Source organism: Lynx canadensis, chromosome B1, assembly GCF_007474595.2.
Source record: "Lynx canadensis isolate LIC74 chromosome B1, mLynCan4.pri.v2, whole genome shotgun sequence".
Classification (NCBI taxonomy): domain Eukaryota; kingdom Metazoa; phylum Chordata; class Mammalia; order Carnivora; family Felidae; genus Lynx; species Lynx canadensis.
This window is the reverse complement of record NC_044306.2, coordinates 34,408,548-34,423,303: the sequence shown is the minus strand read 5'-3', so window position 1 is coordinate 34,423,303 and position 14,756 is coordinate 34,408,548. Positions and strand designations below refer to the sequence as shown.

Below are 14,756 nucleotides of genomic sequence, written 5' to 3'. Positions count from 1 at the left end.
TAGCCACCAGACCTCATTCCCCTTCTCCACATCAGTAGGTGGTAACTGTCTACTGGACACGCCTCAAACTCAACATATACACGTAAGACAAATCTGAACTCAACTCCTGCTTTGTAGTTACCTACCCCAGTGACCACCATCATTGGCCATCCAGCGGCCCAAACTGGGATCCCGGATAAAATCCCTCTGCCTCCCCTAATATGCATTCTGGGTCTCACTGATTGCCTCTCCCTGGTTCCTCTCACATTATTTCATTTCTCCTCATCTCTTCTGGCAGCCTGACGCAACACATCCTACCCTCCAGTCTTGGTGATCCCTCGACCATGCCCTAGGCAAAGGGAGTCTTCCTGGCTTTGAATTTTAGAAGTCCCCAAATTTCTCATTTCACAGATTAGGAAACTGTGGATCCAGAAAGATGTAATGATTTGTAGGAGCAATCAGCAGAAAACAGACCAAAAGCCAGATTTTTTTTTTTTTTTTTTTTACTCCACATACTCTTCCAACAGACACCAAGCCCTAAACTACCCAGAATCCACTAAGTAAGGACATATCTAGAGCTTTGCGGAAATGCTATATATGAAAGGCCCTGCTTCAGCACTGAGAACTGCTATAAAAAGGTACTTGAATTTCTACTTCAAACATTTTCTGTAGCATGAGAGAGAACCATGTTAAACCTGATTTTAAGGAGATTCTGGTATACACCCTGGGATGATGTCCCAAAGGACACTCTAAGGCATGAAAGATTTTACCTTATTCCACGTGAGCAGTTTAATCACTGACAGAACTTGGTATGTGAAGCTGGATGAAATGCAATGTGCTTTATAGAGCTTTATATTTCAATCTTCTAGTGAATTTTTTTTTTTTTTGATCAGTATCACTTTAACTCTGAAAATGTTTCTAGATTAGGGATGCATAAAAATTTAAGGGACGTGATAACAGAAAACTAAAAATTAAAAGTCATTCACTAAGACTTATAGAAAAAAATGATCTTTGTTCATGGAAATGTACTCTGATATCAAAATAATGCTTATACAAGAGACTCAGATTCAATTCCTTCTCTTTATCCTTGAGGTAGAGATTTTGCATTTTGTGAGCAATATGCTGGTGCCCAGCTGCCCAAACATCAAAGAACAATCAACTTGAAGATTGACTGAAGAAGGAAGTGGGGCCTAAATTATTCAACGAAGAAAGGGAAGGATTCAGAGGGCCAACAGTCTATGTTATTAGGAACTATGTGAGAGGACAGGTATTTTATCGTATTAATACTAAGCCCCCTTTTCATTTACATATTTGAAATAGGAGGTAATAAGCTATGATAATTTTTTTTAATCAGCATTCTCTAATATTTTACAAGATAAATTCCTTGGATTGTTTGGATTTTATATCTTACTATGTAATACACTAGTAAGATGAAATAAAAGTGTTGAATCTCTATTAAGATCTGTGGTCCACTGTTTTAAATCAGTGATTATCAACTATCAAGACATAAAATGCCTATTTCAAGGCACTCCAATGGACACCCTCCATTCCTAAAACTTCTGACAGAACAGCACTGCCCATGGAAATGGTGTACATACATAAAAAGGTTGAGAACCGCTGATTTAAATTCTTTAATGGAGACCGCAAATCCCAATTTTTGCGTAACACACTGACTTAGAAACTGCGGTATCATTAAAAATTGGACATAATAACACCAGCTCATCAGTAATAAGTCACTCTAGTTAAATAATCCAGTTAGAAATATACTGGGGCACTTTTTAAAAATGGGGGAAAAAAGAAATATACACCAATGTATTAGGGTACAGATATCCATGAGTTATCTGAAATTACTCTGTCATTAGGGATAGAGTCCAACGGTTACCAAATAGGAAAAACACATCCCTCCATAATTAATGTCAACTAGCGAACATCTCAGGAGACACACGAGTAAGGCACCGTGGTAAACGCTGCAGGAGACCAAAAGAAAGACATGGTTTGGGGTATTTTATTAAAGAGTTAAGTCACCTCGTGCAGGATGGGCAGAAAATGGAAGAAAGGGAAACAGTCAGGTCCTGGGGTGAGTTCTGAATTAGAGCGATGACTCTGGGGAAAGGAAGGGAAGGACATGAAAAACCTCACGGAGAAGAAAGGGCAGAAGCAGGTTACCAGTCAGATATCTATCTTTTACATACCGGGTTTTATTTTCATAACCACTGGCTTTCGGTTTTTATCCCTCATTTGGCGGATATCCAGCAGATCGTGAGGATTGCCATTATGCCTCGGCCAGCAATAGACAAATATCCGAGACCCACTGCTACCACAGTCCACCACGACACCGTAGTTCACGTTGGGGTTATTGGTGTCTGTGGCCTCAATGTCAGTAACTCGTGCCAAGTACCTTGTTTACAAAAATGAACATTCTTAGTGAGGCAAAGATGATCATCTTAAACCTTAACCAAGCAAATGCAATACATAATGTCGAGGCAGCAGATTCTAAGCTGATCCACAATACCATTTTTACAACTGCCAAACAGTTGAAGACTCAAAACAAGTGACAGCGATAAGGATTATCTGAATCAGATACACAGTCATTATTCCTTGTAAGAAGTTCAAACAAGCACTGAGAAGCAAAACTATTCCCAAGCCATGGACATTAACTGAAAAATCAGCTTAAAAGATATCACAGAAAAAGCTTATGTTTAAATCCTCGTATGATGTGGGTTTGGTAGTTAATGATTACACCATTTCAAACAGTTTTATTTTTCACGCCATGCTGTATTCAGTACAGATTCTGTTTCCTACAGCCACATGCTTCTTAAATTCCAACCTAATCCCAAAAGTCTCGAAGCTGTAAAATGGACGTATGGCACCCCATCTGGAAAAGAAATGTTTTTTTCTCTTACCTTTGAAACTTCTTGTCTCTGGATAGCCGCCCATACTTATTTCGGATTATGACAACAGAAAAATATAAAAGTGAAGCAGCAGCAGCCAGAACACTAATAACAATAATCTGGCGTAGATTGGTATTCAGAATTCGAGGACACCCCACTGGAGAGATGCTAAAATGCCAGGAAGCAGGAAAAAGACAGGAGATGCCGATCCTAAAATTCCAAAACACAGATTTTTAAGCAATCTGCTCCAAAGTGGCTTCTCCTCACCTAAACTGATACCAAAGGAAGGAGGCCTCTGGCTTCAGCCACCTCTATTTCCTTGCTGGTAGTAAGCCAGTATACTGGTCTGTAAACCAGTATCTTCCATACTGCTATGGAACTCATTATTATATAACTACATTATATGTAACTACTACATGTAACTACATGTAGTAGTATTATATAACTACATTATATGTAACTACATACATAACCACTATATATGTAACTCATTATTATAAAACTACACGAATGAGAATTACGTCCTGATGGTGTTTTTTCCCCCTTGACATTATGTAGATTATTATTTCTATTCTGCTTTGTTCCAAAAAAAGAACTAGAAACAATTTACAAGAGTATGTTCAACACGATAAACATACAAATGTATAACAAAGTCAGGTTTAAGGATGATGAAGCCAAAAAACAATCTAGTACAAAGAAATACGTGTAATAAGACAGGCCTGCAAAGGTGGCTCAGCATCGTAGTGGCCAAAACCTTGCCCATTAAATTAGAAACATACAAATAGCTCAGGAGGAGTAAGCTTTTCTTAACACCGAATTCCAAGGCAAATTTCTCCCTGATGATTGCGTGAGAAAATGGGACAAAAATAGCATCTTTAACGACATGCTCATAACAAAGTAAATGAGCTTTGTATGTCCTGTGTTTTTAGAAATATTTCTGAGACATTTTTGCAAAACAAAACAAAACAAAACAAAAAACCCTACTTTTCTTCTTAGTTTATGTCAGGAATGAGAGATTATTATTGGACTTAAAATAAACTTGCTACCTCGGGGTGCCAGGGTGGCTCAGTTGGTTAAGCAGCCGACTTCAGCTCAGGTCATGATCTCACAGTTCGTGGGTTCGAGCCCCACATTGGGCTCTGTGCTGACAGCTCAGAGCCTGGAGCCTGCTTCAGATTCTGTGTCTCCCTCTCTCTTGGCCCCCTCCCCCACCGGCCCAACTCCTGCTCTGTCTTTTGCTCTCTCTCAAAATTAAATGAACATTAAAAAATTTTTTTAAAAACCTTGCAACCTTTAGAATAAATGTTACTGTTCTGTGGTTAATTTCTACACTCTTCCCTTTAAAGAGTGCTTCTTGGACTAAAATATCTCACAGAAGGGGGGGATAGCCTGCTAACCCAATGGAGTTTTCCACTTACAGTTTCTAGTCTCCCTGTGAGTCCCTGGGCCACTCCATGGAGTTTGTCGTCCCTGCCCACACCTCAAGGCTTACAGTTACCCTGTGCTTAATGCACTCCTCACAGATTCCAACACGCATGCCCTTTACAGTAAGCTACATTAACCCCTAGAAAATCCACCTGGCAAGACCACTTTCTTCCTGTGACAAGCACCCCAACAAGGCCTGGAAGGACAAAGGTGTTAAAACACAAGTGTAGCGTAACTTTGAACACTTTGCACTTGGAATTTAGATTTTTTTTTTTTTTTCCTCTCCAGACCTGTCTCTGTGGCACCAAAATCTTGGGTTTTAGAGTGTCAGTGATTAGACACCATCACTTACCTCCCCATGCTGATGGGTCAGAGACCGGGCAATGTTCTAGGAGTCAGTCCTCACACACCACTACAGAAACGATGGGGTCCTCCTGGAGTTAGAGCATTCCTGTTCCAGAAAGCGAGAAAAATCACAAAGACGGCACAATCCAAGAAGACATCAATGTTGTTTTACCAAGTACGTGTTTGAATCCAACCACACGCGATCTGGTACGTGATCCTTGCACTGAAGCCGTTAGAAGAACTCACTGAGAGCAATACACTTCTTAGTCAATTTCATGCTGTCAGAGATACAAGCCTAAATCAAAAGAGATGGTAATATGACCCATCTCCCCCACCCCAGCAGCCCTCAGTTTGTTCTATTTAAGAGTCTCTTATGGTTTGCCTCCCTCTCTGTTTTTTTTTTTTTTTTTTAATTTTTTTGTCAATGTTTATTTATTTTTGGGACAGAGAGAGACAGAGCATGAACGGGGGAGGGGCAGAGAGAGAGGGAGACACAGAATCGGAAACAGGCTCCAGGCTCTGAGCCATCAGCCCAGAGCCCGACGAGGGGCTCGAACTCACGGACCGCGAGATCGTGACCTGGCTGAAGTCGGACGCTTAACTGACTGCGCCACCCAGGCGCCCCCCTGTCTCTCTGTTTTTATCTTATTTTTCCTTCCTTTCTCCTATTTTCATCTGTTGAGTTTCTCAAATTCCACATATGAGTGAAATCATATGAAATCTGTCTTTCTCTGACTGACAGAGAGATAAATCACTGGGTTCTACTCCTGAAGCCAAGACTACACTATATGTTAACTAACTTGAATTTAAATTTAAAAAAAATCGAAAAAGAGATGGTAATAGTCTAGCACTAGTTCGTCGCTCTCTACCTAAAAGCCAATCAGTGACCCAAAATACCAGGTCGCCAAACAGGTACTGAATTAAGGAAGATTAGGGGTGGGGGTTGGAGGTAGGCGATAGGCAAAATGATTAAACTCAACGGGAATCTGAAATACCCATTCACCTGATAAATGACCGTTAGATCCCTCTTATGCACAAAGTACCATGAAAGGTACTATGTTCCTTGTCTCTGGGCCTCTGAACGTGCTACCCCCTCTGCTTAGAAATCATCCGTGCAACTCACTTCCTCACTTTTTACTCAATGTCACCTTCTCAAGGAGGCCTTCCCTGGCCACCCAAACCATCATTGCAAGCTGTCCCCTCCACCCATCTCTTTCCTTTGACTTAGTTTTTCTCCTTAGCGTTTACTTATTTATTAGTTATACAGAACTTATTATGTGCTGGGCCCTGCTTATTTACAAATATCAAGTTACTCTTCTTAATGACCCACAGGTAGCCACTATTTGTATACCATTTTACAGCTGAGGCAGAGGGGCTAAGTACCTTGCCTAAGGTCACACTGCCAACAAAAGATGATCATATGCAAAACGGCTGAGGTTCCAGCAGGAGAACCCATGCTCTCATCCTCATCCCCCAACGTACTGTGTGATTGCATTTTTCTCGTGCTCAGGTGTCGAGCTCCACAGGGGGCCAGATTTCTGTCTGCTTGGTTGCCTGCTGCGTTCCCAACATCACAGACCCTAGGAAAGTGTCTGGCAAAAAGTCAAGTTTCTGAGTTCTGGAGGCCAAAGAGGTTGAGAATTGACACACTAGAGTGATCTTTCAAAACAACCAGGAATCTTGACACCTTCCCACCTCCCGACTTTTCTCTCCCACTCAGGAAGAAGTCCTAACTCCTTAGGATAGTAAAGGAGGGCTCTCATGATCTAGCCCCGTGCTGTTCAACATAGTAGCCATTGCCATGTGTGGCTGAAGTAATTAGAATGAAACATGCAGCTTCTCAGTTGCACTGGCCACATTTCAAGTGCTCAACAGCCACACAGAGCTTCTGCATTAGACTGCACTGATCTCGTCCCTGTCTTTCTAGTCTTATCCCGACAGGCTAGACAGATACATACCCTATGCTTTAGCCATGCTAAACACAAACAGCGGGTCACTGAAATGCCCATTCCTCTTTTTAGAATGCCTCTCTCAACAGGTTCATCTGTTGGTATTCCTAAATACTGCTTGCTACACAAGTCGGGCGTTGAGTTCCCTGTGAAAGCTTCCCTAGTCCTCCTCCTATCTCCAGAGCATTTGCTCCTGACAGTAGTGAGCTACAGTATTACACTTGTGGTTGACTTTCTCATTACACGGCAGGCCTCTCATTGGCAGGGACAGCCTCTTATTCTTCTGTTTCCCCAGTGACCAGTGCCTGTCACACAAGTGATGAGCAAGCACTGTCTGCTTCATGGCTGGCTGGGATGGGAGATATGAAGATGAATCAGATATGGACCCAGCCCTGAAAGGATTTATAACACAGTAGAGGGGTTACTGTGTGCATGCACGTGCGTGCGCGTGCACACACATACACACACACACACACCCACACACACACAAAGGTATTATAGGGTGATAAGTAGTAATAATGCCTACTTGACAAAGGGGAAGAATCACTTTAACTAGTTCAGGTTTCAATATGGCATCCATATTGTACCATGTACCCCAAGTTTGAGACAAACAATATTTGACTTAACAGTTTACACAAAAAAGAAAAAATATATCAATTACTGACATGTTTAAATGAATTTTGATGCGTTTTTATAAAGTAGCTGCCTTTTAGCATTTAAATATGGTAAGATAACTGCATCACAACATTTAAGAGAATTCCAATGGTTCAAAAATGTAAAGTTTATCTCTCTATTTTGAGAGAGAGAGAGAGCAAGTGAGAAGGGGAAGGGCACAGAGAGAAGGAGGGAGAGGATCCCAAGCAGGATCCCTGCTGCCAGTGTGGAGCCCAACATGGGGCTTGAACTCATGAACCATGAGATCATGAACTGAGCAGAAACTAAGAGCTGGAGGCTCAACCAACTGAGCCACCCAGGCACTCCATCAAAAATTTAAATGTTAAAAATATGCATTAAAATGTTAAGATGGAAATGTACCCAATCTCAGAATGTGTAAGGCTTTTCTACAATTGACATCAATGTCTTAAACCATAAATGTAAGAAAATACATCATATGAGTTTAAGACTTATGAGTGCTTAAAAAAAATCCCTTCCTTGGGGCGCCTGGGTGGCGCAGTCGGTTAAGCGTCCGACTTCAGCCAGGTCACGATCTCACGGTCCGTGAGTTCGAGCCCCGCGTCAGGCTCTGGGCTGATGGCTCAGAGCCTGGAGCCTGTTTCCGATTCTGTGTCTCCCTCTCTCTCTGCCCCTCGCCCGTTCATGCTCTGTCTCTCTCTGTCCCAAAAATAAACAAACGTTGAAAAAAAAATTAAAAAAAAAAAAAAAAATCCCTTCCCAAATAGACAAAGCTTGGGAAAATTACTTGTGACATACATGAAAAAGGTAAATATCCCTTATATATAAAAGGTTCTTCTAAATAAGAGAAATAATGCATTAGAAAAAGAAGGATAATTGGAAATTAACCAAATAAGAAATACAAATGGCTGATATAATGTAACTTCGTTAGTATTTAGAGAAACATAAATAAAAACAAGACTTCACAATTATCAGATTAGTGGAGACTAAAGTCTGACAATACTTTGCTGACAAAGGAGAACACTGTTGGGGAGAATCTAAATAGGTCTAACCTTCTGGGGGCATATGGGTAACACATATGAAAATTTTAAAGAGACTTACCCTCTGCTCTATCACACTTACAGAAATTCAACCTTAGGAAATTATAGGGTAAATTCACTAAAATATGTGTAAAGAAGTTCATGATAGTATTGGGTGCAACAGCAAAACACTGCTACTAATGTGCATTGCAGTGGGTGGGTTACGTTACACGTGGTCCATTCAGGCAGTGGAACATGATGAGACTATTATAAAAGTGATGATGCAGATCTGTATTTATTGACATGGAAAGATCCCCATGATATATTAAGGGAAAAAAACCGCATCACGCATGCCCAGGAAGACGGGGATAGAACAGAAACCAAAATGTTAACAGTGGTTGGTTATTGCTAAGTAGTGAGATAATAGATCATCTATTTCTAGCCTATTCTTCCCTAGGCTTGCCTTTATTTCTTAAAGGGCATATATTAATTGTACCACCAGAAAAGACAACGGAACTATTTCTACCAAGCTACCTTCCACTGATCTCTCCAGTTTTCAGCATCAAATCCTCTTCTGTACATTATCAAGAAAGCCTACCTTAAAAACCGTGACATAGGAATTCCAATCTGGACATTTTTTAAGATCGATAATTATGTGATAGCTGAACTAAGAACAAAAGAAAATAATATTCTAGTTAACAGCTTAAAGTCAAGGTCCTAGGGGGAAGAAAGAGCTTAATGATGAGAACTAGGAGGGCATACAAAGGGCACAGAGAAGTAACAAACCTGGCTCCAGATTTCGAGGAGTTTGCACACTGGTTACAGAGAAAATTCTAATACCCAGAAAATAATCAAGAGAGTAACAGAAGGCAATGTTAAATTATCCCGACTCTTCCTATAATAGTTCAGAGAAGAGCACACTGGAGGCTAGGGAACCAGAAAAGATACCTGGAGGTGAGAGGTATACTTCCGATGGGAGATGAGAAAAGAGAAGAACACATTTCAAAGCAGAAGGTGCACTGTTTAGAATGATCATAGCACATCTGGGGCGCCTGGATGGCTCAGTTGGTTAAGCATCCAACTTCGGCTCAGGTCATGATCTCACTGCTTGTGAGTTCGAGCCCCGCGCTGGGCTCTGTGCTGACAGCTCAGAGCGTGGAGCCTGCTTCAGATTCTGTCTCCCACTCTCTCTCTCTGTTCCTCCCCCACTTGCACTCTCTCTCTCTCTCTCTCAAAAAATAAACATTAAAAAAAATTTAGAATGATTACAGCAAACTTAGTAAACGTTATTTAATCTGATGTTTGCCTTGGAACTTTGTCTTGAGATATGTGAGGATTTTGACAAAAAGGATAAACAGATATTTCTGTAACTGACAAAACTGTGCTTAAAGACAGAAGAAAACAGAACAGCTTATAAACTGCTGAAGTAATTACTTTTATTTAGGACAAAAGTATGGCCAAATATTACCCAGCAGTCAGCAATATGGTAATTTGATCTCAAAATGTAAACTCCAATTGTATTTGTAGCTAAGAATCTTGGCACCTGAGTTTAGCAAGGCAAACTCTAATATTACGTAAAACTGCCCCGTTTTTAAAAGGCCCAAATTGTGTTAGATAGACCTACCACCAGAGAGATCCATTAACTCATGATTTCAGTTAGTGGGGCCCTCCTTAGTTGAACATTCTTTAGCGGAGTGAAGCTCATGGGGTCATGGTTCAATGTCTGTCAGTTTCTCACTGTCAATCCTAAGGAAAACAGTGAAAACAATATTAATTGCAAAGTGAAATGGCTCCCTGGTGAAAAATGCAGCATGCAACATAACAGACATTAGCAAATTCTCAAATCACAGGCAAACAAAAATCACAGGCAAATGAGATTCTGGAAGAGCTAGGCCTGTGAGTAAGAAAAGGTAAGAAGACATGATGGAAAGAATATATGAATATCACAGGATTACAAGAGGATCTTGAACAATCAAAGGGGCCCACAAACACTTACGCAGAACTTGTAGGAAACAACGGTCTTGGGAGAGTGAGCAACCAAAGTGAAGCACTCTGTGCCTCACTCATTTGTGGGGAAAAAGACAGCAAAATAACTTAATTCATTTTTTTTTGTTTTAAGAATGCATAGTTGCATTTATGATCTATATTTTATTCAACATCTATTTAAAAAAATTTTTTTTTTAATTTTTTCAATGTTTGTTTATTTTTGAGAGAGAGGGAGAGAGAGAGAGCGTGAGTAGGGGAGGGGCAGAGAGAGGGAGACACAGAATCTGAAGCAGGTCCCAGGCTCTAAGCTGTCAGCACAGAGCCCAATGCTGGGCTCGAATCCACAAAGTGTGAGATCATGACCTGAGCTGAAGTTGGATGCTTAACCAACTGAGCCACCCAGGGACCCAAACTATTTGTTTTTAATATTTATTGATTTATTTTGAGAGAGAGAGAGAGAGAGAGAGAGAGAGAGAGAGAGAGAGAGAGAGAGAGAGAGAGAGAGAGAAGTCGGGGGGAGGAGGAGGTGCAGGGAGAGAAGGAGAGAGAATCCTAAGCACGCTCCTCAATGACAGCAGCTGACCGGGTGGAACTCACACCCAGGAACCATGAGATCGTGACCTGAGCCAAAACCAAGAGTCAGATGCTTAACTGAGCCACCCAGGTGCCCCTGGTCCCTATTTTAAATGACTTTTTTTCTAGTCACACTCTTCCGGCATTACCTCTGCAGTTTCTGAAATCTGCAACTCTGATTTTCCTCAAGTTCCAATTCCACATCCTGAGCTTACTGCCACCCTGCTACTGCAACTCACTCAGTCCAAGGCTGGGGTCATGATCTCTTGGCAGAAACTAATACCACCTTCCAAATTCTCCAGGCCTAAGAGGGGAAATCACCGTGACTGGAGCTACCTGGTTCTTAACTCTGAAGCCTACTTATCGGTGGGTCTACCTATTACACCTTTTATTGGGGCCTGTCAATTCTTCTTCAAACATCACATTTAGTCCACACATCTAAAATGACCACAGCAGACATTACTACCAAGACAGATTCTAGGCAGGTCCCCTACCTTCGGCTTTACTATGAACACCGCACTTCAGAAACACCTCTGTGCAAAATGCTACATTCAAAACATGATCAGCTCAAGAAACTTCTGGAGCCTACAGGTCAACACCAACTTGCTTGGGTGGCATCTGAAACCGTAACATCCATCGACTAGGCCCATCTTATTTTATCAACTTGTTCTCTCCTCGGCCCCAGAGAACATCTCTCTGTTCTAGAAAGGTGGGTCTCTTATTGCCCCCACACACTCTTCTCATTCTTGTCTCTGGCCTTTACTAATAATATCCCTTCTTCTAGTATGTCCTGCTTTCAACACTACACTTCTTTCAAAGCACAAGTCCATATTGTTCTTTGCCAAGATCTAACCTGTTTTACTTTCTCACGTTTTCCCACACTCTGAAATCTTTTTATTCAAGCGTAGGCTGTTTTATTTTTATTTATTTTTTAGTAGGCTTCACACCCAACAGAGGGCTTGAACTCACGACCCCAAGATCAAGAGTCACAAGCTCTACCGAATGAGCTAGCCAGGCACCCAAGTGTAGTTTAAGTAAACATGTTGAACAAATATGTACAGAATATACATCCTTAGATCCACTTTTATTCTTGTTTCTTCTCTGTAGACTATAGGCACAAAGGTTGAGATCAGGCATTGACATTGGATGTGGAAGAATGTAGGCCATGGATTCAATATGTAACAAACACAAGTGATTAGTCAATGTTAACACAAACACAGAGAGAAATAATTAAACCACTAATACAAATTAGTACTACGTTCTGTAATTCTGCTACTGTGTCAAACTGAAAAAACCTGGTACAAAGACAAAATAACATCAAATACAAGATAACACAAAAAACAGGATTCTTGGAAGGCCTCTCCAAGGTTGGAAAATGTTCATTACACAAAGAAGGGCACAGTAAACGCTGCAATGTAAAATTAAACCAGGGATTTGAGTCTCTAATTTAGAATTCTTCAGTAACTTCTAGTTTATCTTCTAGCACGGAAGTTCCCGAACTGTAACGCATCTCTTCTCTTTCCCAATAGTGATCAATGTTCTCTGAGAGCACCGCTGTTCACCTAACTGGAGTCTGGGTTTCCCTGTGAGTTCTGGGACATATTCTAGAGAATGAGAACTGTCCCTTTAAAAGGCGTCCACGCATTACTCAAGTTTGAGAAACACTGCTCTCACTGTCACTTTATTGCCCGATTAGTTCCATTTTTCCAAGGAGCAATCTAAAGCATAAAAGTAAGAACAGAGCAAGGCAAAACCGAGGCTGAAAAGTACCAATGTTAGGAAAGGCGACAAGCAAGAACCAGTCGTGCAGCATCCCCTCTCCCTGGCCAGGTCCCCCGCCAGTGGGGGCCAGATCCGCCCACACTACGTGTGCGAGAGGGAAAATCCAGCGTGGTCACCGGAGCCGGCGCGACAGCACGGCTGCCAGCTTTCTCTTGCCAGGGGCTGGGGGAGAGCACCTGCCGCCCGGGGTCACGGGGGCTGACGGCCGGGGCGCCCGGATGTGGCCGCGCGGCCAAGGCGGCGGGGGCGGCGCGGACGTGAAGACCGCCAGCAGGCGCGGGGAGGGCTCCCGGGGCACAAGGGCTCGTCCGCGGCCCTCGCCGCTCCGCCGCGTCCCACGCTCCAACCGTCCCAGCCCCGCCGGCCGCTTCCTCGCCCTCCCCTCGTCCGCGCCGGGAAGGCCGCCTCACCTGCTCGCAGCGCCCGACTTGGCGGCCGGGGCCCCTGGCAGCGGGAAGCTGCAAGCGGAACGCATCACGGCCACCGCAGCGCGGCGGCAGCGGCAGCCACACGGACCCGGCTTCCTGGAGGATCCGTTCCTTTCCGGGAGCCGCACCGCCACCCGGCTCTAGCCCGTGCGCGTCACCGCCCGCTCCCGGAGCGCGCACGCCGTGGGGGCGGAGGGGAGAGAAACGCGGCGCGGGGGGTGGGGCTGCGCCAGGGGCGGGGCCTGTGCCCCGATGATTGGCGTGGAGTGCAGAGCTCTTCCCAGGGTAATGACCGGCGGGCAGCTCGCCTCTGAGAGTGCCTAAGGTGACAGCGGTGTCACAGAAGTAAAGGTAAGTCTGGCTTGGCTACCGCCTGTGGGTCGTAGCCAGTCTGGTAGTCAGGAAGCTGCAATGCGCTTGTGATAACCAGGTGATCTTTCCTTGGTGCCCCAAGGATTATGGAAAATAACACTTGAAAATCTGACAAAGTCTAGGCATTTTCGCTCAACTCTTGATATGTTTACAATTCTTTCAGTAGCTATGCCTGTTTTTATTTTTAAGTTTTTATATAAACTCCAGTTGGTTAATATACAGTGTAATATTAGTTTCTGGTGTACCATTTAGTGCTACAACTATTAAAGTCCCAGGAGAGAAGACAGGACCTAACCTCTTTGACATAAGCCATAGCAACTTCTTACTAGATATGTCTCCTGTGGCAAGGGAAATAAAAGCAAAAGTAAACTTTTGGCGCTTTATCAAAATAAAAATTTCTGCACAGCTAAGGACATAATAAACAAAACCAAAAGGCAACCTATGGAATGGGAGAAGATATTTGAAAATGCATATCTGATAAAGGGTTAGTATCCAAAATCTATCAAGAACTTATAAAATTTGATACCCCCCAAATGAATAATCCAATTAAAATGGGCTTAAGACATGAATAGACATTTTTCTTTTCTTTTTTAAAATTTTTAATGTTTATTTTTGAGAGAGAGAGAGAGAGAGAGAGACAAACAGAGAGAATGAGGAGGGGAGGAGCAGAGAGAGAGAGAGAGAGAGAGGGAAACACAGACTCAGAAGCAGGTTTCAGGCTCTGAGCTGTCAGCACAGAGCCCGATGCGGGGTTTGAACTCCCATACCGTGACCTGAGCCGAAGTCGGACGCTTAACCGACTGAGTCACCCAGGTGCCCCAGACATTTTTCTAAAGAAGACATCCAGATGGCCAACAGACACATGAAAAGATGCTCAACATCACTCACCATCAGGGGAATACAAATCAAAACCACCGTGAGAGACCACCTCACCCCTGTCAGAATGGCTAAAATCAACAACACAAGAAACAACAGGTGTTGGTGAGGATGCGGAGGAAAAGGAACCCTTGTGCACTGTTGGTGGGAATGTAAACTGTGCAGCCACTCTGGAAAACAGTGTGGATGTTCCTCAAAAAGTTAAAAATAGAACCACCCTGATCTGACAATTGCACTACTAGGTATTTGCCCAAAGAATACAAAATTCTAATTCAAAGGGATACATGCACCCCAGTGTTTTTAACACTGCTATAGCAGCATTATCGATACTAGCCAAACTCTGGAAACAGCCCAAGTGTCTGTTGACTGATAAATGGATAAGGAGGATGTGGTATATATACAATGGAATATTACTCGGCCACAAAAGAAGAATGAAATCTTGCCACTTGCAACAGAGTGGATGGAGATAGAGAGTGTGATGCTAAGTGAAATAAGTAG

The 14,756-nt window shown here is 42.7% G+C and overlaps 1 protein-coding gene across 5 annotated transcripts in view; it reads right to left on the bottom strand.

Annotated features, from left to right (window-relative positions):
- Positions 1 to 13,153, bottom strand: part of ENTPD4 (ectonucleoside triphosphate diphosphohydrolase 4) — a 34,127-nt gene extending 20,974 nt beyond the window's left edge. For 2 of the 5 annotated variants that reach the window (XM_030312387.1, XM_030312388.1), the window contains exons 1-5: positions 12,993 to 13,151; positions 9,866 to 9,987; positions 4,648 to 4,746; positions 2,883 to 3,080; positions 2,172 to 2,377 (exon numbers count right to left, since the gene is read on the bottom strand). In XM_030312387.1, the coding sequence (XP_030168247.1) occupies positions 2,172 to 2,377; positions 2,883 to 3,080; positions 4,648 to 4,655 (412 nt within the window). In that variant the 5' untranslated portion in view covers positions 4,656 to 4,746; positions 9,866 to 9,987; positions 12,993 to 13,151. Of the gene's footprint in view, positions 1 to 2,171; positions 2,378 to 2,882; positions 3,081 to 4,647; positions 4,747 to 9,865; positions 9,988 to 12,992 lie in introns of all 5 variants that reach the window. The other 3 variants (XM_030312386.1, XM_030312384.1, XM_030312385.1) reach the window with 3 other exon arrangements.
- Between the last annotated feature and the right edge of the window lie 1,603 nt (positions 13,154 to 14,756).